This window comes from Pelmatolapia mariae, linkage group LG12 (genome assembly GCF_036321145.2).
Source record: "Pelmatolapia mariae isolate MD_Pm_ZW linkage group LG12, Pm_UMD_F_2, whole genome shotgun sequence".
Taxonomy (NCBI): Eukaryota; Metazoa; Chordata; class Actinopteri; order Cichliformes; family Cichlidae; genus Pelmatolapia; species Pelmatolapia mariae.
In genome coordinates, this window is record NC_086237.1 from 22,373,857 (window position 1) to 22,398,213 (window position 24,357).

The following is a 24,357-nucleotide window of genomic DNA, read 5'->3' on the forward strand; positions in this document are numbered from 1 at the left end:
AATATGAGATCCAAGGATATATTGATGGAAATGCAGGAGGATGCCATAAGACTGAAAAACCAAATACGAGTAGTTTTCACTGTGTTGTAGACCTTCTGTATTTATTTTCATAATTGAATGTAGACGTTTGAAGGATAGGCCTACCAGAGAGTGTTCTTGACTTTGTTAGATGTCGTGACCGGAGTTTCTCTTAACATTGCACATAATTCTCTCTTTGAGCACCATATTTGTCTCCTGTGGTAGCAAAAGCAAGTTCAACACTTGGAGTCCATTCTAACTCCATATCTTCTATCTGCGTCGTTTATCATTAAATAACAAAGGAACAGATCTCACCTGGCCATGAAACTGCGTGTCAGACGATAATTTTTAAGTATCGGAAAATGGGAGACTATAAATGGCTGTAATTTCTAAAAAGTTAATACAATACTTTTGTAAAACGCCTTGAATTAAAGCTAAAAGTTTGCACTTCAGTCACACTGTTCGAGTTCTGTTTGATCTGAAATCTTCTGTGGTTGTGCACAGAGGCAAAAGTGGACAGCATAGAAAGACATTCACGGGTATGACCAATTTAGAATCGCTAATTAAGTTTCACGAATGTTATTCGGACCCTCAGGAGTACCATGCAGGCACAGGGAAAACATGCAAGCTCCACACAGAAAGGCCCCAGCCATCCAACATGAACCAGTAACTGTCTTGTTAACCACTTTACCACCATGACACCTGCCTGTCCTTACCTTGCTTGTAAAGTTAAAATTGTTGGATTTTCTGTATTTGTATTTTTGCTTTGCCCATGAAGGCCACTGTAATACATTTATCTGACAGTTTTTATTACAGTTGTAAGGTTAACAAGATCCATCAAGATTTATTCGTCTAATCTTCAGTCATGGTTTTGTTTAACTTCATGTTTGAAGACTAAATTATCCAACATTTCTTTAGAGAAAATAGTCAAAAGAATGTAAACAATTCTCTGTATCAAAACTTATTTTTTCATCTTCCCTGCTGCATTCATCTTCTCAGACATAGATACTTATGGATAGATTATTGATTTGATTGGGCATTTAAGGTTAGGAAGATCAAAACTGGAATAAGACTCCAAATTCCGATAGTAATATGCCAGTAAAAATTGAGCAGCCATCAGCTCCTCTAAACAAATAAATCTGCCTTGTGACCCTGGTCATGTATGTTTAACAGCGAGCATGGTGGAATTTGGACATTTTCCATCAGCCTTAGTTACAGATAAACATATGAAGACAGACTTTGACCTCAGTGTGCTAAAATTCTGATGGACTCAACCTTTGACTGATTGCCGGTTCATCTTCTGAAGCGATTCCAGGTACGAGAAGAAAGACTTTATATTCAAATGCTGGTTGTGTTTGATGGTTACTGGTTTAAATGTTTTCTCCTGCACCCGGGGCAGAGCGAAGTCAGGGAAGGTGATCTGTGCTGGGAGATCATGTTAAACAACTGCAGTGCCTGATGAGCAAAGTCTGTGTGTGCGCCCCACATGTTGAGGATAAAACAGGCAATTAGTGAACCGTGGAAAGGCTGTCTGAGATGTGCTCCAGTAACTCTGCACTGTGACGAATGGCATCTAGCTGCATCAGCCATTTCTTGCGACGAGGCTGAGTTCACAAAGAGTTTATATTTTCACCGAAACACAGTTTTAAGCTCAAATGGCAAAAGAACAGCTAATAACAGAAAAGTGGGTCAGCAAGCAAAACGATTGCTTTTTAAAGGCATTTGCATATGTAGAGTATATGATTCACACACATGACCCCAGCTGTAGTGCAGAGTTAATTAACTCATATGTGTTTTAATCAGTAACTCAGTGTTAGGACTTGGTCATGATGACTAGACAACTAAGCCTCATATGAGCTCGCGAGTGAAGACCTCACACACTCCTCTTTGTCTTTTCTCCGCCAGGTTCTCGGAGTTGGAGCATGAACACCTTTGTGACTCTCTCGACAGGGCAGAGGATGCCCGTGATTGGACTCGGCACATGGAAGAGTACCCCGGGACAGGCAGGGACATAAACACTCACACAGAGTTATCAGGTCCAACAAATGTTTTTGGACATGGTGCAATTTTAAAGAAAGCTTATGTCTGTCTCTGTGTGTTCTCAGGTAAAGCAGGCGGTGCTTACAGCTTTAGAGTGTGGATACAGGCACGTTGATTGTGCTGCTGCTTATGGGAATGAACAGGAGGTTGGAGAGGCTCTGGCTCTCCGGGTGGGTCCAGGAAAGGTGAGCTTTGGTGGTCTTTTAATCAGCTCCAGGTGCCTTTATTCTCTTCACGTCAGCCACATCAGTAGGCTGGTGTGGACACGTGCCATAAAAATACATATAAAAGTAAAAACTAAAAATATTTAGCGGAACTTTTCAAAGCAATTCACATGCTTTCTTGACTCTGAGCTTTAAAAGTGAGCTTTAGAATGATATTAAGAATTGTAGGAGCTATCTGCTGGACCATGTAATAGGGTCTGAGCCTCCAGAAAGTAATGTAGTCTTTTGTACTGAATTTAGGTCGTACAGTGAAAGCTACTTTCATTTGGGCACAATCACAATCGCTGACACAATCGCGAAGATCTTAAAGTGCTATTTAAACTGATCAGTTTAAACTATTTAAACTGATCCCTTCAACAGTTTCCCTGGAAACACCAAGCATATTATATATGAGTGAGTTTTTGAGACCTCTAGATCATTAGTGTGATTATTTCCCCCCTGAAAAACCTGATGTATATAATCAGACACATGCAGTGCTACTATGAGCAAATTAAATTTTTTTTTTTTTTTTTTTTACAATTAAATAGAATTTCCTGGCAGTTATTTCATGTTTCAGGCTTTACAGTGTTAACTGATAAATCTACTGACATTCAGCTAAAAAACGGATAAATATTTTCAGTTTAGTCACATAAACAAACAAGATATGTGCTCTTTATCTTACCTGTGAAGTGAAGTGTTTTTCTGTTGATTTTTGCTGTTGTTTATTGAACCTGAGGGCCACTGCAGGGTTAGAGATGTATGACAGCTTTAGTTATATTTCTGAGGTTAGGAAGCTCTGCCAAGATGTTTTTTCATCTATACTTCGCTCATGTTTTTTTTTTTTTTTTTTTTTCAAATAAATGTCAGAAACCCAAATAACATAATGTTTCTTTAAAGAAGAGTCCAAAGAGTGTATACAAATCACTGTGTCAGCAAATGGTTTCGAAGAAGTGGTTAATATTTGGTCTGTAAGCCAAAACATGTAGATGAAGATTGGTTTTAACATAGGTTCAAGTCTGCAGTTCACTACCATCAGGCTCAAGCTTGTCACTGTCTGTAATGTGCCCTGTTCAAGTGTTTCCCTGTATTCAGAGCAGTCATAGGTTTGTATTCGTGTCATACTTTCCGCTCCAGGCTCTGCAGCGTGAAGAAGTGTTTGTGACTTCCAAACTGTGGAACACCAAACACGACCCCCAGGATGTTGAAGAGGCATGCAGGACCAGTTTAGCACATCTGGGTCTCTCCTACCTGGACCTTTACCTCATGCACTGGCCCGTGGCATTTCAGTGAGTAACTACACACACTCAGTAATGTTAATACGTCTCCATCTGGCTGTAACTGAGCAGAGATTGAATTGTCACTTTACCTGAAGCAGCTATTCTGTGTGGGCGTTTCAGGAGGGGGAAGGAACTGATGCCTCGAAAGGAAGATGGAAGCATTTGTTACTCTGACACACACTACAGGGATACTTGGACTGCCATGGAGAGCCTCGTAGATAAAGGGCTAGTCAAGGCTATAGGTCTGTCCAACTTCAATGCCAGGCAGACTGATGACATCATAAGCATGGCCAGACACAAACCTGTAGTAAACCAGGTGTAGCTATGAAGACGCTACATTTTTTCAGCTCTGTTCAAACAACAAGTCAGTAAACTGTAACTAATAATTGTGTGTCTGTGTTACAGGTTGAGTCCCACCCTTATTTGTCTCAAGCAGATCTCCTCTCACACTGTCGGTCAGTTTAATGCTTGTTTAACATTCAAACTGGCAGTCCTCCTTTCTGAGATTAATATGTCAAAGTAACAGGTTTCATACCTCCATCTCAGCTCAGTGGGAGTTTGTGTGACAGCTTACAGTCCTCTGGGCAGTGGAGACAGACCCTGGGCCTCCGCTAATGAACCAAGTCTGCTAGCGGATCCTCGACTAGGAGCCATAGCCCAAAGATACGAGAAGACACCGGCCCAGGTTATACTCCGGTAAGGCAGGAAAACTCAAAATAACACAATCACCACTAATCCCTTTAACAGTTTCCCCCCTTTATTTGACTAATCACATGACTCATTTGCAGGTGGCACATTCAGAGGGGTGTTGTGTGTATTCCCAAAAGCGTGACGCCTTCCAGAATCCAGCAGAACTTGAACGTGTTTGACTTTTCCTTGTCAGAAGAGGACACGAAGCTCATTGAATCCTTCAACCACAACAAGCGTTTCATCGTTCCAACAGTCGAGGTAAGTCACCAAGTCTCCTTGGCACCTAAAAACAATTCTGAACTGCTTCTTCCCCCCAGAGCCTAAATGTTTAGATGTTTATATACCAAAACATCAACTATTGTAGTCTCCCTCTGGAGAAGGCTCACAGCTGGTGATTTCAGTATGTTTTGGATTTTAATCAGTTTCTCAGAAGTGTACTGAGGTGTTTGGAGTCAGTTGGGTACAGTAGTACATTAATAGGCAAATTGTTAAAATAAACCATTAACTACAATTTGCATTTGTTTCTACAGAGAGACGGCAAGAGAGTGTGGAGAGATGCTGAACATCCTCATTTCCCGTTCCATGATGCTTACTGAGTCTCCAGCAAAGTCGATGTATACTTTGTAAGAAGAGTTGTCACGCACAATCAAAACTGTAATTAGTAAATAATTTCATAGTAATTAATAGGTTTTGAACAATTTTCACACTTTTCCCCTCTCGTTACATTTTCAGTATGGGGGAAGAAAAACAAACAAACAAAAAAAACAAAACAAAACAAAAACATCCAAGCAGCAGTGTTTCTCTCACAGCTACAGTGACACTGTGTGGACAGAAACTGAACAGTATCTTAGCCCAGTGACAGCACTACTGATCACGTCTTTATACTTTCACTCAGCAAAGAACAGACAGAAATCATCAACTAGAAACTGCCCCGTAAAGAGTTTTAGTGTCTGGTAGAAGAAGTAGAGGGGAAAAACAAACAAACAAACAAACAAAAAGCACAACTTTGTTACATGCTGTCTTTTTGCAAGATTTACATCTCTGTCAAACAGGCAGATAAATGGCAAATAATACCAGGTACCATAAATGCAGATGATTTAACCTCACTCTGATGAATCAAGTATTTGTTTAACTTAATTTTGTAATGCCTAATATACAAGCAATAAAAAAGCTTAATAGAAACTGACAACAGTTCTGTTTCGTGAGATTTTATTTTCCAACAACATAACCTTGACAAATTTGTAATACATTATATGCTACTGTTTATTTAAAAAAACAAAACAAAAAAAGGAAGTCATTAGCAATATGTTTGTGTTTTTTTTCTCTTTTCTTTCTAGCATAGAATTCCATCACTATAGCCATTCATGTTGGTTGTGATATACTGAGAATGAGGCCACTCAAACATCACCCCCCACCCCAGGAAAAAAAGAAATCCGCAGTCAGTTTTTCACCTTCCAATTCCAACATCCCCTTACCCCACCCACATCAAAGCCAGGGCGCAAACCAAGCAGCTACATGCTTTCTCCAAGGGGGAAAAAAAAAGAAAGAAGAGGGAAAAAAAAAAAGAAGAGGGGGGAAAAAAAAACAAAAAAAAAAACCAAAAAACATACAAAAGAAAAAAAAAGGAACACATGAAAGAAGCACAAAGTCCTAAAAATGTGGAATCTGGTGAGATTTGTACAGGTGTGATCCCAGTACTGACCACTGTGGGGCAGTGTATGTTTATCCATACAGGTCATCATCATTATCTTCATTGAACACTGGACCGCTGCCAGTTCCACCAGAGCCATGGCTTGGACCACTGCCACCTGCAGCACTGGAGGGAAACCTGAAAGAAAACATTTTTATTTATTCTTTATTCTTACATTCAGAGGAAACTTCTCCAGATATCCTTTAAATACACAGCTGGTTTCAGCTTTTGAGTGTATTAAAGAATCTACTCTATTCAAAATAGTCATCATATTACAGTACAATCAATAAAAACTTAGAAGGAATAGCATCCACGTTAATGGTTCTTTTCTGCAAAATTTAGTATAAAATGAAAGTACCTGAAGCTGCCAAAGCCACGGCTCTGCTGCAGTGTCTGAGCGAACATCTCGTATTTGCGAATGTCATTGTCACTGACGGAGCGGCGAGCAAATCGCATTGCCTCTTCAAAGTGGTCCTTCCTGATCTCCGGTACAGGATCATCCTCTTCTACCTCCTATGAAATCAACATTTTATACATGAGAGATCAGAGGCAGCAGCATTGCAATAGTTTGAAGATGCTCATCCTTATATGAAAAAGTGAACAAGGAGATACAACAAGTGCTGACCATAGCTGATGGGTTGGTCTGCCTCTCCCTCTCTCTGCGGATCTCGTTTTCAATGCTCTCCCTGATGGCCAGTTTACACGCCCGCTGACAGATCTCTGTGAGATCAGCTCCAGAGAAGCCGTTGGTCATCTTAGCCAGGAAGTCCAAGTCCACATCCTATCAAACAGAGACAATGTCAAATTTAAAACTTCTATTCAGTTACAATTAGTCAATCACATTTTTTGTTAGCTACTTTTGGCTGCTCCCTTGTCACAAGGGGGCCATCATATTGGGCATCTCCTCTGAGGTTTCATTTGGCAGTTTTTACACCAGATGCCACTCCTGATGAAACCGCAAAGGGGACATTTCTATTAATGTTCTAAATTGTTTGTAAGACCATTTCTTAACATCTATCATTGTTCTAATAAACAACCCTGAAGTAATTAGAAGCAAATTTTCAATTTTTTGTTAACAGAATGACACATTTTACAGGAATTCAGCATTAACTGTTTGTATGCTACTTTATGCTACAGTAACTACACCAAGAAAAAAAACAAGAGCTAAGTGGGTGTGTCAGTGGTGTCAGCAAGTAGCAGCTTTGTCACCTTGCTGATGGGACTCTTGCGGAGGTTGGCCTTCAGGATGCTGACCCTGCTCTTCTCATCAGGCAGGGGGATGTAGATGAGCTGATCCAGACGGCCAGGTCTCAGGATGGCAGGGTCGATGATGTCTGGTCTGTTTGTGGCTCCAATGATAAAGACGTTTTTCTTGCTTGACATTCCATCCATCTCAGTCAGGATCTGGTTGATGACACGGTCTGCGGCTCCACCGCCATCTCCCACGTTGCCACCACGGGCCTTGGCTATGGAGTCCAGCTCATCAAAGAAGAGAACGCATGGGGCTGCTTGACGAGCCTACATGTAGAAGATGCACACACATCAAATATACAAAGAAATCTGTCCTATCCAGCACCAAACTGTTAACTGTGACAGCTCTGATTTAACAAACAATATTCAAATTCTCTGACATCCAAATGCAACGACAAACATCCTACAAGGTCTCACCTTGTCGAAGATCTCTCTGACATTAGCCTCAGACTCTCCAAACCACATAGTGAGCAGCTCAGGTCCTTTGATAGATATGAAGTTTGCCTGGCACTCGTTGGCAATGGCTTTGGCCAACAGAGTCTTACCACATCCAGGGGGACCATAGAATAGCACACCCTTGGATGGGGTCATGCCAAACTTGAGGAACTTGTCTGGGTGCTCCACTGGGTACTAAATTAAGTACAAGTAAGGGGGAAAACAGTTAGAGACAACACTAAGCCTTCAGTTTACGATGTATCAGATGTTTCAGACATTTCTAAATGAGGCTCATACCTGCACCAACTCCTGCAGCTCCCTCTTGACATCATCCAGACCACCAATATCCTCCCAGGTAATGTTGGGAACCTCAACAACAGTCTCTCTCAGGGCTGATGGGTTGCTCTGGCTCAGAGCCCACTGGAAAACAGAGTTGATTGTGTTAGTATTGACGCCAAAAGGCAACTACTGGCTATGTGAATACCATCTTAGGCCGGAACTGCTGAAGACATCAGACATGCACTTTCTTGAACACAGAACCTGGCATAGCCCCTAATGAAATTTGCATCAATCCAACTCCAGACTCAGATACATAGTACTGTCCCTACCAGGACAGCAACCCTGTATGTAACAGTAACCCCAGTTAACGAAGGAGTATCAGATTGCTTACCTTGAAGTCATCCATGGTGACAGCAAGAGAGTTCATGACTTCAGCATCAATAGTCTCATCCTCCAGGTCAATCAGGTCCATCTTCTTCCTAATGGCCTGCAGAGCAGCCTCAGAGCACAGAGCTGCCAGATCTGCACCCACATGCCCGTGAGTCTCATTGGCTACCTAAAATTGGAAACAGAGCTCAACACTTAGGAATTCTTCCCTAGGTTTCCAAGCAATGTGCCTTACATGTGACAAAGACCTACATCTGTAGCTTTATGTAACTCAGCTACTTGATAATGGATGACTGTCACAAGGAACAATTATAATACACTGAATGCCAGGCCAAGTACAGTCACTAAGGTTAGCTTGGGAACTGAGTAATGTGAAAGTAGCTCTTCATTAGATAGTATAACAGCAGATTAACAATAGTTACATATAATTACTCGAAACATGTAGTACAGTTTTACTTCTAAGTCTCAGGCAATAATAACCATATGGCTATACCCATCGTTCAAGGAATCCGTGTGTTGTATCTTTAAACCACACCAATTACAGGAAAGGAGTTATGTGTACAAACCTGTTCCAAGTCAACATCATCAGCCAGCTTCATGTTCTTGGTGTGAATCTGGAGAATCTCCAACCTTCCAGTAGCATCGGGGATACCAATGTCAACTTCCCTGTCAAAACGCCCTGAAAGTGACAAAGATTAAACCCAAGTATTCGTTTTAATGAGAAACCGTTACATGAAGAAGATTATTAAAGTCCAAGAGTAAACTCAACAGTAAAACTAGCTGTTTATTTAAATACAAACTAGAAAAATTGTTTTTTTGCATTGGTGCATACACCATGTTTCAGAGTGGGAATTCATGACTGATGTGTTTGCACAGTAACAACCCATCTTAACTTCCTGTTGAGCACATATTGCAACTGATGCATCCCCACATCATAGTTAACTGAACATTATTAAAAAAAAATAATAATAAAAAATTTACACCCCATGTTTAGCGCCTCGCTAAAAGAGAAGTACAACACTATCTGCTGATGTTACATAAGTATTTTAGTATTAAGACAAGCATAAATCATTCCATTTAACAGCATTCATATTTGAATGTTCAGAAAACATCCATGTCTAACTCTCTGAAAAGCCTTTGTTAGGATGTTTCTGACAGCTTTGACAAACTGAAGTGCAGAGTTGTGAGAAAGTGACCCACAATTAAACTGCAGACCCCACAAAAATCAACACACCAGCAGTTTTAAAACTGCAACGACATGGTTTTAGGAGGCATTCAAACAGAACTCTTCATGTTATATAAAAATGTAACAACTTCATGTGCACAAATCGGTTCAAGTAATGATTTAACTTGAAAATTATATTTGAATTTGCCGGAAGTGAAGCTGTAACGAATAAATTTTGACACTGCCGAATACTATGCAAAAATAAATACATAAATAAATGATTAAAGTCTTAAATTTAAGCCTAAATATTGTTTAAAATTACTCTTCACACAATTTTGTAGTGAAATGGTGAGATGTTATAAATTAAATTGCACTTCAGGGTGTGTTGCTGACTTAACATTTTATGACACACAGACACATACAAGGTGGATGTTTCTTTAGGTTTAGACCCTAAAGTACATTAAAGACATGCTTTAAATATAGTTTACCAAATCTCCTGAGAGCCGGATCAATGCTGTTGGGTCTGTTGGTGGCAGCCATGACAATGACATGAGCTCTCTGTTTCAGGCCATCCATAAGAGTCAGAAGCTGAGAAACAATGCGCCTCTCCACCTCTCCATGAGTCTATAAAAAACAGAGGACATTTTAAATCCCATGTAGAAATTAGAGTGCTGACTGAATTAGAGTACCTAATCAGGTAGTCATCGATACGACAGAGTTTTGGTCCAGGTCGCAGCTGCTAGATTTTTAACACAGTAAAAAAATAAACTTCAATAAATACATAAATAATTGCTAAACATTTTGTTTTCATTTCCAAGGTCCAGAAACTTTTGCATTTATTTCACAAGAGTCACATAATAAAACTGACTGTGTGTATTTATTTAGCCACCTATTCAGTTCCATGATCTTGCTTACCTTTTCTCTCTTTGGAGCAATTGCATCAAGCTCATCGATAAAGATGATGGCAGGAGCATTCTTTTCAGCTTCCTCAAAGGCCTTTCTCAGGTTACTCTCACTTTCTCCAGCCAGCTTACTCATGATCTCAGGGCCTAAGACACAGGCGAACAGTTTGAAAAGCAACCTCACCCATAGTATCAGCTACTGATAGGATTCTCATAAATACTCATTTAAATCAATCACAGACATTAAAAAACAAAAAACAAAAACAGCAAACCCTATCTAAATCCACTCCAGCATCAAACAGTCCTAACTAGGATTACGTAGGTATAGAAGAAATAAATTAACGTTCACACCATTAATCAGAAAGAAGAAAGCTCCCGTTTCATTGGCCACAGCTCTGGCAATCAAAGTTTTTCCAGTTCCAGGGGGTCCGTAAAGCAGAATTCCACGCGGTGGCTGTAAATAAGGGGGGTGAGGAAAGAAATAAAATTTAAGACAAGATTTTTTTTTTCTTAAATTGAAAGTATTTTATGACGGATATAAAGGCGGCAGACTGAATCTCTTTGAACTTTGAGCCTCTCGTCAACCATTACATGAAACAAACTGAAACTAAACAAAATATAGAAAGCACTCTTACTTTACTTTGATGAAATACTAGAAATGCATACCAGATATGATAAGCATAGCACAACAGCCCAAAAAAAAGAACAAAAAATAAAACAAAACAAAAAAAACCCAAAACAACAACACACATATGAAGAAGACTCCAAAAGTCAGTGTCATTAACAGTAGGTATTTTCCACAGGTCATTCCTGCTCAAGTATACTTTTACTGGAACAGATTAGGATCTCTAGGCTGTATAAATTGTTTAGCTAAGTGGGAAAATTGGCCTCATTCTTTTCAAAAATAAGGTTAAATTCTTACTTTACAATTCTAGAAGAAAGCTAAACCGGATTTTCAATGTACATTTTTTTAAGTTAATTTAAAAATAAAAATAAAAAACTAGCCCCAGCAGTCTCACCTTGACTCCTATGGCCTTAAACAGCGCTGGGTGCCTGAGTGGCAGTTCCACCATCTCTTTGATCTGAGCCAACTGCTTCCTTACTCCTCCAATGTCATCATAGCCCACTTCATTCAGGGACTCTTCCTCATCCTGCATGTTCAAACACAAGCTGTTCACATTTTTGTGCAGTTGATTTTTTCATGCAATTTCTTTTCGGTACAGGTTAAACCACGACACAGTTGCTGCTACCTACCTCTCTCCGAATTGGCTCTCCCTCACAGTGAATGACAGTATCAGGAGCAACGATGCAGTAAGGGGATGGGTCAGTCTCTACCACCTTGAACTCCACAGCACGCATTCCTCCTCTGACCAGGAAAATGTCACCTTTACAAGGTAAAAGTTGAAAATATACAGTTTCAATAGAGTGGTAAGCCGGTGTACCCTGAAAGAGATAAAATATGCAAATAAAACCTCTGGTCTGACAAAAGAAACTGGTACTCACCTTTGCGGATTGGCCTGTAAGCCTCCAAGAAATATGGCTTCAGGTAGACCTCAAACAGGTTGCCAGTAATTCCTTCTACTGTGTCATCTATTGGAAGAACATGAATCCTCTTTCCGTACTTCACATCAGGACATGGCTGAATGCTAAGGGAGATAATAGCCTTAAAAACACAAATTTTTCAAAAGTCTGTAAAAAAATTTTATAAAGTTGTGTGCTTTTACATACCTGATGACGTCACCCAGGCGGACCCTCAGATTGTTGCGGACCACCCTGTTCATGCGAACTTTTTCGTCAGAACAGGTGTCATCAGACAGCACAATACACACAGTCTCGCGCCTCTTCTTTCCTTTCATCAGCACTGTGTCTCCACGGAAGAGCTGCAGCTCATCCATTTTGGTCTTTAAACACATTAAACCATTATTTTGTGAATATCAGTGTTACTACCTTTCATGACAAATCAAAGTCTTGAACTTGTTAATAAAGCCATAAACCATTCCAACTATTTACCTGAGAGAGGGAGACCACGCTATTGTCTTCATTGATGGATTCATCAACAATCAGTCTGTTGGGTCTGTTCTTCTGTTTCAGAATTGCAGTTGCGAGATCATCATTTTTGGATCTATGAGGAGCGCAAAATAAGAAAGTCAAACACAATACTTTAGTATCTTTAAGGTCTCATGTGTAGTTTCCACCACTGAAGGAAAAGAAAAGTGCTGACCAAGTCAAAATTTGAGGTTACCATCTCAAAATCTTGATTTTTTTCTGAGATAATCAATTGAAATGTTAACGTCGCTCTGCCTGGCAATTTTTTTTTTCTTCTTTCAAGCGCGCGCATATTATATATATTACAATAAATAGAAAAGGAAAACTACTTGTAAATAAAAACACTCAAATGTTATCATTACCATGTCATAGAACAAGTCAACTTTAAGTGTAGTAACATCATTAATGAAGTTGACGAAACTGGCTCAAAAATTGCTGTGCACACTGTGAAACTTGTAACAGTTTCTGGCTTTGTCTTTGGGGAAATGCAAAGCACTTTTTCTACCCTGTTTTGAAAGAAACTTTAATAATGGAGTCAACTTTAATAAAGGAGTCAATAATGTGAACTCCTTCAAAAGACAATTGCTTATGCAACACAGTAAAAACAACACTGGGATGTCTAGTACTCAAATGGGAGTTCTTGTACAATAGTTTTGGTACCTTGTGTTGTTACTGCAAATGCTTAAGTTGTGTACGTCAGTGTATTGTTTGTAGACTTTTATAATGACCCACAGAAATAAGTATTATAAATGTAATTTACAGGATGTGGCAGAAACCCCAATTTTATATTCCATGCCCATGTTTCTACATTAACTCTTGTAATTAAGCACTTATGACCAACTTTGAGGTATTCAGTGCAAACAGGTCGTTTACACAACTCGCCGATTGTGATTCAGTGCTACATACGGACAATTCACGCCATCATTCGTACATTCAAAATATTAAAATAAAACATATGGGTATAATATCGCCAATATGATTCTGTAAAAGTCCGGGACAGTTCATATGGTTTCTCTTTCATGTTGTTAGCACGCTAACCGTAGCTTTTGCGCTAACCCACTGGCGAGTAAGCGAGCCCAGATGACACAGCAAAAGAATTAGAAAAACTTTGTTAGCTAGGTCCTCCCTAAGCACTCACGCTACAAATGTAGCGTGACTTTTCAGACGTTAGCTACCAACGTAATCGTGGGGTACATATTGCTCACATGTATTATTTCATTACTGTTCAGCTAACGGCAAATAGAATCCAACTAAACTGAGGGGCATTTGGAATGAGTGTCCAACACTGTTAGCCTGCTAGCTTGTTTGTACTGTGCACAGTGGCAGCTATAGCTATAAAGATAGCCATTTAGCTGCCTAGCGTTTTCTTTACTAAAGCCTTTAACAGGTAACATGGGTTTATGCCATTTACTGAGCTCATTTATATTCGCTGTAATGAAAATCTGATGACCAATCTAAAAACGGGCCATTCACCGGTGGGTAGGCCACTGTGTCGGTATGATGTGTGATGGTGGATGGCTGTGGCCTTGCCAGTGCTGCTAAGCTAATGTTAGCATTCAAACACGACAGCGATGACTGCGCTTTGTCACACAGCTGGCTAACGCTCAGCACCGTTAACCGGTCAACGACAACGGCCTGAATGACAACAGTTAGACAAATGTCAACAATCATAGGGAATTGTAGAATTGTGAGAACTACATTGTTACGTTAACCAACGGACAAAACTGCGGAGGATGAAGTGACTGACCCCATTAGCTACCCTGTTAGCAATGTATTAGCATTCCAGCTAACTTTAATAAACTAACGTATTTTAACTTACATTAGGTAATTAAAAGGGATTTGTTGGTTGGTCTTTTTTTCGAAATAAACATTGTCTGAATAGACTAAGATATTTATACTCACTCCCCTCCCGAAGCCATGGTCGTCCAACCTGGATTACAATTAATAAATAAATTCTAGCTAAATGTTTAAGCTTAACCGGTTCTCTGCTCAACCTTCTCTGTGATTTCACGCGAAAGAGCAGCGGTTTCCGTGCTTTCTTTACACTTATACCATGAACTGGATGCATCCTTCATTCTGATTGGCTAGCGGTTGTCTGTCAAACCTATCAACCAATCAGAAAATTGGAGTTTGTTGTTACCGAGTCTTTTGGACGAAGGTTTTTCTTCTTATTGGTCCTTCGACTGAATTCAGCCACCCAATTAACGTTCACCGCGTTGATATAGAATAATCACCAAAATATGAAATTGACTCTTTCTGTTGGTAACAGCAAGTGTGTAAGATTAAATTCATGGAAGACAGATAAACACATGTATACACAGACACTTTCAAGGTAAATAATGCATTTTTTCCAAGAAAAACAACATGATATACTTCATTTATTCAAATTTTAAAAAATTGAGACAAGATGTTGGATAGCAATACATTTTTGTAGCTTGAAATTTGATCAAAGACATCCTAAGTAAATTATGTTCCCTTAATGGATTGTCGGCTAACCCATCCACAACACTTCATTCCAAACTTTTTTAACACCAGCCATCACACAGTCTGATATATGGTATACATCTTTTATCAAGGCAGTCCATCATGTAATGAACAATGTCCAGTTTATCTTAATGGAGAAGCTGATGGAACAGTTGTCAGCTAGAGTGTGGTATGGTAACCAAGCTGAGTATTGTACTGGAGGAACTGGCATGACGGATACTTTTCCCTGTATGGTGTGTGGAGGGGGGACTGCAGTGTAGCTCATTGTTTTTTGTTTTTTTTGCTTCACCGTGTTTGAAAATTCAGCTGACAGTGCATGCACAGCATATTAAAGGTTTGCTGATGTAGAGAGAACTTTATTGGCTAGATCACCTCACCAGACTTTTCTTTCTTAAAGCCAGTTCAGCGACTCCAAACAATGCATCCCCTAATCTTCCATCATTTCATGCATATAATACACATACACTGTGCCCATCCTTAGTTTCAAATGCTTACAGTCAGCTTTATTTTATTGTCCCTGTAGGTCCATGTTTGTATGGCGTGTGAAATGAAACCCACAGCAAAGTCGATCCAGCTCATTAAGTCACAAGTAATTCTTCTTTTGTCTCCAGTCTGATTAGGTAAGGCCAAGTTCCTGTATTCTAAGGCGCAACTCCACAGAGTCCAACAAAGGGCCAGACTGAGGATCCTGTAGGTACAAAGGCAGTTTTCTGCAACACAGACAAAGATTAGAGTCATCATTGCATAGCTAATGTATCTGCATATAGAGAAGTGATTAAACTATCCATCCTAGGGAAAGAGGCAGGGAAGACCCAGGTCAGGTCAGACAACCTTCCATGTAGATTCATCACATATTAACATAACATATGTGTCTGTGGGAGGAAGCCAGAATACCCAGAGAGAGAGCCTGCAAACTGTCAGCTTGAATTTTGTGAGGTGACAGTGCTAACCTCTGATAACCACTGGAATAACATTCTAGTCGGGCCGAGTATGTTAAACTCCTGCTTGACAAATATTCAGATTAGGTCTAAATCCAATCCAGCTAAATCAAACTCCACTTTGTGTGTGTAATTAGAAAATATCTCAAATCCCTTTTGAGTGCTTGTTCTTGTTTACATCCAATTTCCAACAAAAAACAACAACAGCGAGAACAAACAAATTGTCACCTTGTGACTGACTGTCAACCAACAACAATGAAGTTGCTGTTTCATTCATGCTCTATTAAGCCATAAGATGTAATCACTTAATTTTAATTAATCTCCCTTTAGCTTTCTAAGCCACCTTATTTGTCTCCAACTTTTTTTAGCAATAAGCTACAGACCAATACCGGAAGGAGTGTCAATCCCTGTGCAATTTATTGAGAAACTGAACTGTGTAGTTACAGCACGAATTCCTGATTTATTCAGCTCATCCTTGACCCCAACTAAATGTTTGTGTCTAAGTTGAAGAAATCTCCTCAAGGCATTTGAGAGAAATTGCTTTCATGAGAATGGAAGGAATATACAAATTGACTGAACCACAGAGGACTAGCGATGGCAATATTAAGGCTAACACTTTAATACACATTTGACCTTATATTACCTGGTAACATTTTTTGTGTATACTAGCAACAAAAAACCGGCACAGCAGTATTTTGGACACATCTGAAACTGTGCTGTAGAGAAGGTTATTGAACAAACTGTGATCCACCACGGATAATCCTGACAACCCCTGCAGAATTTACAGGACATGCAGCTGAAAACCTTCTCCAAACAGGCTGATTTAGCTCCTCGCCATAAACACAGATAAAGGAAATCTTTAAAGCTCATCCAGTAACTCCAGATCACAATACATCTGACTAGCTGATCTAACCGTCCACCATATTTTACACTGTCTGACATTTGATGTGCTTACTACATTTATTACACCATTACTGGTTCATTTTATTTTATTGATTTTGAGCCATTTTATTATTGTGTGGTGCAATTGTGTGATGTTGTATTATTATTATTGTTATAATAAGCATTTTACATTTGTACTGTATTTAAATATTTAAATTTCTTTCAGTTATATTTTTACCTACCGAGTTTCTTTTTTTCTCTTTATCTTTATTTAACTTTCTATCATTTCTACCTTAATGCATTATTCAGATTTTCTTGAAATACTGAAGGCTGTTGTAACTCAGGAATTTCCCAACTTATGGGATATATAAAGCAGATCTAATGCTTTATAAATATTGCTGTGAATAGGAGTTAAAAGATGTCCACATCTATTGAAATTAATGTTGAAATGATTCTGCTATCAAGTTGTGCACTAGCCTGGAAATCTATGTGGTTACAGCAATCTGACAGCAGAAGGGTTATTAACATTATGAAAATTCACTGAATGCAAATTGCGGAAAAGCTTTGAATGTGACTTTATCAAAAGACTGAAACAGTGGCACTGGTATAGCTACATATTATACTGTGGTATTGAGAAACCTGCAAAATAAAAAATGCATGAATTGTATAAAACTTGCCAAATTCCAAGGTGTCAGTGACTGTCAGTAGATGCAGCTAAGATATCAGTATCAGAGGCCAGTGTGACATCCTTCCTGGATAAAAACATCACTGACCTAGTTTTAAGAAAAAAAAAATCCTAGGTGACATCCTTTTCGAGCTGTTGTATTCACAAGATATTCAGAAAACTTGACCTCTGACCTTGACCTTATCATGCTCCCCAACTGTGTCCCGGAGTTCCAGTCACCATAGGATCAAATATCTTCTACAGTATGACGTACAGCAGTTAACATTATAAACTTCAATTGTAGTGACGGCATTTAACAATACAAGAATGAAAGCCTTACTCCACTGAGGTCTGAGTCGTGAGGCTCCAGGTCTTTTCCCAGCAAGCTGCTGCCTCGTGCTTCCTGCCAAGCCTCCATAGCACCTCACCGCACCACAGCCCAGCTCCTGTATAATCTGAGACAACACATACAGCACAACGACGTGTTATAACACACTACCATGTAAATCAAATCCACACTCAATACAATCCTGTGGTCTACAGCGTTATGGCCCCTCCCCTTTTTGTCTCTGCAGGGTTTCCTCCTGCAGAGGACAGTGGTGGAGAGGGTCATTGGGATGATTGGTTTACACCTGTGTAGCATATTCCACATGGTTTAAGCAGGCCTGAGCTCCTAGGAATGACACTTCCAGATTTTTTTTTGTTCGTTTCCTCTTTCACACTGATGCCAACATCAGCACATACACGTAATGCTCATCCGTGCATCCATGTCATGACTGATACGTCTGACTCCTCATACCTCATGTTTATTAGTTTTCTTTATGGTAAATAAAACAATGATAAGCAATACAACCTGTCTTGTGTCCCCTGTTTGTCACTGAGTGTGGGCCAATAGTGAAGAACAGTGTGATAAATGTTACATATAAGAAAAAAAGTATTAAATACACTGATGTATAAGATTAGGAGTCTATGACTCAACTTATTTTCTCTTTGTATGACCAGCTAGCTACAATGACAGAGTACTGCTGATATATCAAATGTCAGAAATAGCTTCAACTTCTGCTATTCACAGGATTAAGTTACAGCTGTGGCATGTATACCTGGGAAGGCCTGCAGGCTGAGCTGGAGGTCCCTCAGCGCCTCTCTCAGCTGGTCCATCTGGGTGAAGCTGATACCCCTCCATGCTAGTGAAAGCCCCTTCATTCTTTGCAGGGCGCAGAGATCTTTCCCATGCTTAACATTCACATCTGCAGCAGGGATCTGTGGTTGGAAATCTGTAATCGACCATAAAATACAGAAAATAACAGAAAGACAGAAAAAAGGCAAAAGTCTCCCAAGTATTTATAAACTCATTAAGGTACTCACCTCGGTTTTTTAAGTGCACCTTCACCAGCAGGTTGATGCACCTGTAATACAGAATGCAGTGTTTTGTTTTAATAACCGAATTACACAGAAACAAATAAAACTACTTTCATCTCCCACACCTCGTGTAATGAGTCACAGCTTGTTTCCAGTCCTTCAAGTGAGCGTGGCAGTGACCCTGGAGGAGGTAGGCAGCTGCAGCCCAGAGGAGCATCGCCACCTTATCTTCACCCTCCACACTCAGACCCCTTGCGTCTCCTCCAATTCCTTCCTCTGGCTCTTCCAACACCACTTTCTCTGGTACCAGCTCCAGTGTTGTGCTGATGACTTCATTGCAGAGCGCCATACAATCCGCAGGACGCCGGGTAATGAGCAAGGCCGTGCCAGCCTCCAGGTAAAGCTCCGGCATCCTGGGAAGGACAGAAACCTCAGCATCAACCTGAGGCAAACAAATACATGTCAGTGAACCCATTAAGGAGAATTGAATTGTGATTTTGTTTGTTATTATTTTCACTCTTACTGCATGTTGATCCTCTGAGTGAAGAGCAGCCAGCAGATCCAGATAATGTTCAACACCCTCAGTAACCCTGCAGAAACATCAGCAACACTCCACTGTTATACAAGTATACTTTTTTCCTCCTCTCTATTGGCATTTTCTGTTTTGGAGTAGAGGTCAGCTAGCATCCCTGCTGCTCTTCTTACCTGCCACTGAGCACACACTTGAGGGCAAGGCTGTAAAGGACACTTAGGGCAGACGGGACTGAAAGCAGGCTGCTTAGTGAAAGGCTACTGAGGAGTAAGGATGGAGAGAGGGGATGGATACCTCCCAAAACGGGCTCTAGAGCAGGGGGCAACATCAAAGTCTGTGGGAAAAGATAGGTCTGATGTTTGATGCAGGCCTGAATTTAACTGAAAATATGTCAGTGATCAAAATAAACTTCTTTATCTTCATCTGTGAGGCTTCTAACTTAAAAATATATGTACATGTAGGGATTACCGGCATCCTTTCTCTCGTCTGCATGTATGGGCTGTATATGGAGAGTGTATGTGCATCACTCACTGAGTGCAGTAGGCGAAGAGCCTGTATCTCAGCCTGTGTGTTTCCCAGCTGTCTATAGATGAGCATGCTTCGGTACAGAGCACACACACAACGGGAGTCTGTCTCGAGTGCCTTCTTGTAACACTGCAGTGCCATCTGTGGGCGGTTCTAGAGACAATCGGAAAGACAAACACTAACTTCAGACAACTGCTTAAAGGCTGCTCTTTTGTTTATATGATTACAGTGCATGTGTATACCATATGAGCGAGGCAGGAGCCTGAAAGAAGGTGTGTATATGCCACTAGAGCCCTGGTAGCTGGCAGGGCAGAAGCCGCCTGTAGATCAGACAATGCTTCTGAACTCCGACCCTCATTCAGCTTTTCTGCACCTTTTTTAAACATGTGGAGTCACATAGAGGAAGTCTATGAATACATCACAGTCATATTTCACCATCATCAGTGTTAATAGCTGTCGCTAATGTAAAAAGAAACATTAGCAACACACAAACCTTTAAACATGTCACAAATACTGGTTTTGGAAGCATGTAATAATAGTTTGCTGACAAGGGATCACCAAGGTGAAATGTTAATTTGCAAAGCAGAGAGCAGAAATCTACACTATGACTTATTAAATATGGTAGCATGAGCAGAAACAACTATAACTGAGCCTCAAAAATACATTGCTAAAAAGCATGAATGTAGCCAACCTTGAGCAATGGAAGTGCAGATCTGTAATAATTCGGTAAGCCTTTTCAGTTCCATCACCAACAGAGGACTCTTTGACAACCTTCCTTTTGCCTCGCTTGGACTGCCATCCCCAACTCCATCACATACTATCTCACAAAGAGAAGACATCTGCTCCTGCATGACATAAAAAATACAATAACTGAATCATTTTAAACAAGAACAAAAACAAATCCAAGATCAAACTTCCATCTCCACTCGACAGATGGGGACTGCACACAGGTCTTTAAATGCTTATCCACTGTGCAGTACCATCAATGTAGTTTGTATTACATGCAGTAACAGAAAACACTGGGATAGCATGAATCCAACAAATAACTGTCGGAAAATAGTTTCTACCAACTCTGTGTCAGGTGACTTAATTTCTAACAAAGAACAGCCATGAAATTTGAGTCAAAATCAGCACAGTGATTTTTCCCATATGAATCAGTTAAACAGGCATCTCATGGGGCTAAAGGAATGGTTTTCAATGCATAGATCCTACAGTTTGTTTAAAACTAAAAAGAAAGTAGAAAGGCGTGGGCATAACCTAAAAATCATCTTACCTGTAATTCCCATATATTTTCTAGCTGGCATTTGGCCAGCCATAGTGCCCACTGCAGACAGAGGAGGTACAAAACATGAGGATGCAAAGCTGTGTTTCCCGCTGATTTAAGCCCTGCTCTCCACAGCACAAGCGGATCAGAAGCATCAGCGTTATTTCCTGTCATCTGTAACACTGTAAAGAACAATGGCAGGCTGTAAAATTCACACTTGAGAATCTCTGAACTTACAAAAATTTGGATTTGTGGCATTAGTTCCTGAATCATATCATATATGGCCATTTTTTCACATAGAGGCCTACCTCGCTCTGTGGCTTCTTTGAGGAGCAGCTCAGCTTCTGAAAATTGAGACTGAGCAGTAAAGCATGCACACGTATTGTACACCACTGCCAACTCCAGCTGCGAGTGATCTACATGAGGAGGGATACCTGCAAAGGAGAGACGCGTAGAAAGAAGCTGCATTAAGGTAAATTATACGGTGTCATGAAAAAGTATTTGCCCCCTTCCTGATTTCCTTTTTTAAATATATATTTGTCACACTTACATGTTTCAGATCATGAAACTAATTTCAATATTAGACAAGGATAAACTGAGTAAATCTGATTTTTTTTTAATTAAACCTTTAAAAAGTTCAACCTTTCATTTCATCAGCCTACAAAATATTCTCCTGTCTTGGGGATCGAGAAGTCTTTGTGTTTGAGCAGTGGTTTTCTCCTTGAACTCTCCTATGGATCCCATTGTTGCCCAGTCTCTTTCTTATTATTGAATCATCAACGCTGACCTTAACTGAGACATATGAAGTGTGCAGTTCTTTAATGTTGTTCTGGGGTATTTTCTGACCTCCTGGATGAGTCGTCGCTGCACTCTTGGAGTAATTTTGGCCTCCTGGTCACTCCTGAGAAGTTTCCCCACTGTTCCAAGTTTTTCTCCATTTGTGAATGATGGCTCTCACTGTGGTTCACTGGAATCCCAAAGCCTTAGGAAATTGCTTTGTAACCTTTTCCAGACTGATGGATGTCAGTGAATTTGTTTCTCGGGTGGTTCTTTGGGTCATGGCATGTGTTGCTTTTTGAGAACTTTTCACTTTGTCAGACCGTTTTAATTTAAGAGATTTCTTGATTCAGCCGGTCTGGCAGTAATCAGACCTGGGTGTGGCTAGTGAACCTGACCTCAGCTTTCTGAGGTGGGTAGGTTTGGATAGCTTTTTTTTAACGGATAGCTCTTAATAAATGAACTAATCATTTACATTTAAAAAAATGCTTTTTGTATTTACTCAAATTATCTGTGTCTAATATTAACATTTGTGATGATCTGAAAAATAAAATGTGACAAATATATCACATAGTACCTTGGATTTTCCTCAAAAGTTTGTGAAATTCAGAGGAACACCACCTCAGGCTGGACTGGCTGTGGTCTCGGCTCACAGCACCTCCACCTGCCTCCTGCTGCTGAAACAATCAAGTGAAAGCAAAATGACATCATGATCAAGATGTACCACAGTGTTGGATACATTTATGTCAGATACCTTCATGAGAGTATTTTTGAGCGCACTTCACATTACAAACTACCATCATGAGGGATACCCCTTACTCCTTTCTTATGTTTGGTATAAGTGGCTTTGTGTAGCTTTACGTTGTTCTACATCTACAATAATAATCCAAAACAATATCATAAAGAAGATTTTATGACTTTTTCTCCTGGTAGAGTATTTTACATAATTGTATAACATCTTAATACATACGCAAACCTCTTCTATTTCTGGCAACGTTACGGTAGGGAGGCTAATATACAATCATTAAAGAAAAAGATAACACAGAAGGACTTCAGTCTGTCAGGAGAAAAACTGGCTCTGTTTTACATTTTAGCACATGAATTAAACTATGAGGTTTTTAGTAATCTAATCTATTCGCAATTACAGTTTTATTTGATGTTAGTATTGCTAATTAATCGCAGAGCTGACATTAAACGTGCCGGCCTTACCCACCTTACACTTATTTACCAACTCGTTGTTCTCCTGAATCCACTTCTCGAGTAAAGAGGGCGTCTGATACATTTTAACCACACATCACATCGGTGTTTGGTGAAAAAGCTGGAGAGGTTTCATTTGAACTTTCCCTCGTTTGTCAAAGAGAAGCGAGCAACACAGGAAATAAAACGTTACAGGCTGAGTGGCAGCGGGGCTCTGCTGCCCCCTGTGGACACATGTTGGGACGACACCGGCATTCTGCTGACTGACCAGCAGGTGGTGCTGTGACGGAGTCAAGTTTAGATGCTTTTCTAGAAAGTTCAATCTCTGGGTCTGGCAGAGCCATGATCAAGCTGTGAGCTACTTCTCTATGGTCAGTAAATTTCCACAGTTACAAAGCTATTTTTATTATCTGCATGACTGCTGTGTAGTTCTGAAAAACAAAGCATCAGCCTCAGATGCATGCTGTCTCAGTTACATGCATAAACATGCATGCACACATACTCAAACACACAGAATGTAAGGAAACACTATCTAAAACCTTAATTGCATTACAGCTGATTCATCCGTCAGACTTCCGGACAACCATTTTTCTGGATGTCATTCCCAAGGTGACTCCCTGTTTTGTCCCCCAGTTCCAGTCACACTCTGTCATCCCTCCTTCAGTGCATCCACTTGTTCCCTGATGACTGTGTTCTTCGTTGTCTGAATTCCAACACAGCCTTGCAGCTCTTCTGTTCTCTTATAGTCTCAAATCACTGAAATGTCTAAATATACCCCTCTGAAACAAGGGAAACTCCACAGCCTAAACTCAGTGCACCTGCAGATGCAAGATATCATTCCTCTGGGACAGGTTTCACTTTTTTCTGACATTTTCCTCTGCATCGATTCTGCTATTTTCCATCTCTACATCTGTCTCACTCTGCTGCTGTCTGCCCATCCATCGCTTCAAGGACAAGGCCGCTACATGGCAACATCCTTTGTGCTCTTCTATCAAAAGCCTTTGCAGTGGCAGTCATCAAGCTTTCAGCTATATTGAAAAAATGTGACTGTGATTAATTCACCTATGACAGCACCGGAGAGAGGATTATGTTAATTCTGAGAAGCAAAAGCAGCAGACAGACTGCAGGTGACCTGTTATTTGGAGGTCATATTCCAAGCAGTATATCTTAGTTTGGCTGTTACGAGATTTTTGGTTTCAGGTAACAGATACTCGTGCTTTCGGGCCAGACTGTTTTGAGTTACTGCAATAACTGCTGATAAACCTCAGATCTGGCCTGCTGCTTATATTTCATGTGCACTTACATTTTGACATGTGCTACAGAAAGTGCCTTTCACAGCAGAATCCTGTCAT

The 24,357-nt window shown here is 40.1% G+C and overlaps 3 protein-coding genes across 3 annotated transcripts; 1 reads left to right on the plus strand and 2 right to left on the minus strand.

Moving 5' to 3' along the window:
• Positions 1–1,940: 1,940 nt before the first annotated feature.
• On the plus strand, positions 1,941–5,856 carry akr1a1a (aldo-keto reductase family 1, member A1a (aldehyde reductase)). The gene is made up of 8 exons (XM_063489194.1): positions 1,941–2,021; positions 2,124–2,243; positions 3,396–3,547; positions 3,659–3,854; positions 3,944–3,993; positions 4,085–4,234; positions 4,327–4,490; positions 4,763–5,856. Exons 1-8 carry the CDS (start codon positions 1,941–1,943, stop codon positions 4,822–4,824), a joined length of 975 nt encoding a protein of 324 aa, XP_063345264.1. The 3' UTR covers positions 4,825–5,856.
• On the minus strand, positions 5,421–14,415 carry vcp (valosin containing protein). The gene is made up of 17 exons (XM_063489193.1): positions 14,286–14,415; positions 12,348–12,459; positions 12,066–12,238; positions 11,841–11,983; positions 11,592–11,722; positions 11,357–11,488; positions 10,689–10,791; positions 10,351–10,484; positions 9,924–10,059; positions 8,837–8,949; positions 8,275–8,439; positions 7,902–8,024; positions 7,587–7,799; positions 7,128–7,436; positions 6,544–6,699; positions 6,277–6,431; positions 5,421–6,056 (listed from the first exon to the last, which is right to left on the minus strand). Exons 1-17 carry the CDS (start codon positions 14,300–14,302, stop codon positions 5,951–5,953), a joined length of 2,421 nt encoding a protein of 806 aa, XP_063345263.1. The 5' UTR covers positions 14,303–14,415; the 3' UTR covers positions 5,421–5,950.
• Positions 14,416–14,803: 388 nt separating this feature from the next.
• Positions 14,804–23,169, minus strand: fancg (FA complementation group G). The gene is made up of 14 exons (XM_063489192.1): positions 23,022–23,169; positions 22,386–22,485; positions 21,340–21,465; positions 21,041–21,213; positions 20,459–20,612; positions 20,010–20,140; positions 19,774–19,920; positions 19,416–19,576; positions 19,234–19,300; positions 18,836–19,152; positions 18,717–18,757; positions 18,452–18,625; positions 17,692–17,806; positions 14,804–15,577 (listed from the first exon to the last, which is right to left on the minus strand). Exons 1-14 carry the CDS (start codon positions 23,088–23,090, stop codon positions 15,484–15,486), a joined length of 1,869 nt encoding a protein of 622 aa, XP_063345262.1. The 5' UTR covers positions 23,091–23,169; the 3' UTR covers positions 14,804–15,483.
• Positions 23,170–24,357: the final 1,188 nt, after the last annotated feature.

What these genes read in the sequence shown, in the direction of transcription:
- akr1a1a (XM_063489194.1), top strand. Translation starts at nt 1,941, where the DNA reads ATGAACACCTTTGTGACTCTCTCGACAGGGCAGAGGATGCCCGTGATT. An exon ending in TCCGGGTGGGTCCAGGAAAG is followed by an intron (nt 2,244 to 3,395) that starts GTGAGCTTTGGT and finishes TTTCCGCTCCAG; the next exon opens with GCTCTGCAGCGTGAAGAAGT. An exon ending in CACTGGCCCGTGGCATTTCA is followed by an intron (nt 3,548 to 3,658) that starts GTGAGTAACTAC and finishes TGGGCGTTTCAG; the next exon opens with GAGGGGGAAGGAACTGATGC.
- vcp (XM_063489193.1), bottom strand. An exon ending in TTACAGGCCAATCCGCAAAG is followed by an intron (nt 11,723 to 11,840) that starts GTGAGTACCAGT and finishes TACCTTGTAAAG; the next exon opens with GTGACATTTTCCTGGTCAGA. An exon ending in TTGCTCCAAAGAGAGAAAAG is followed by an intron (nt 10,060 to 10,350) that starts GTAAGCAAGATC and finishes TGTTTTTTATAG; the next exon opens with ACTCATGGAGAGGTGGAGAG.
- fancg (XM_063489192.1), bottom strand. Translation starts at nt 23,090, where the DNA reads ATGTATCAGACGCCCTCTTTACTCGAGAAGTGGATTCAGGAGAACAAC. An exon ending in CAAAGAAGCCACAGAGCGAG is followed by an intron (nt 21,214 to 21,339) that starts GTAGGCCTCTAT and finishes TGTTCTTTACAG; the next exon opens with TGTTACAGATGACAGGAAAT. An exon ending in CTGCACTTCCATTGCTCAAG is followed by an intron (nt 20,141 to 20,458) that starts GTTGGCTACATT and finishes TGTTTAAAAAAG; the next exon opens with GTGCAGAAAAGCTGAATGAG.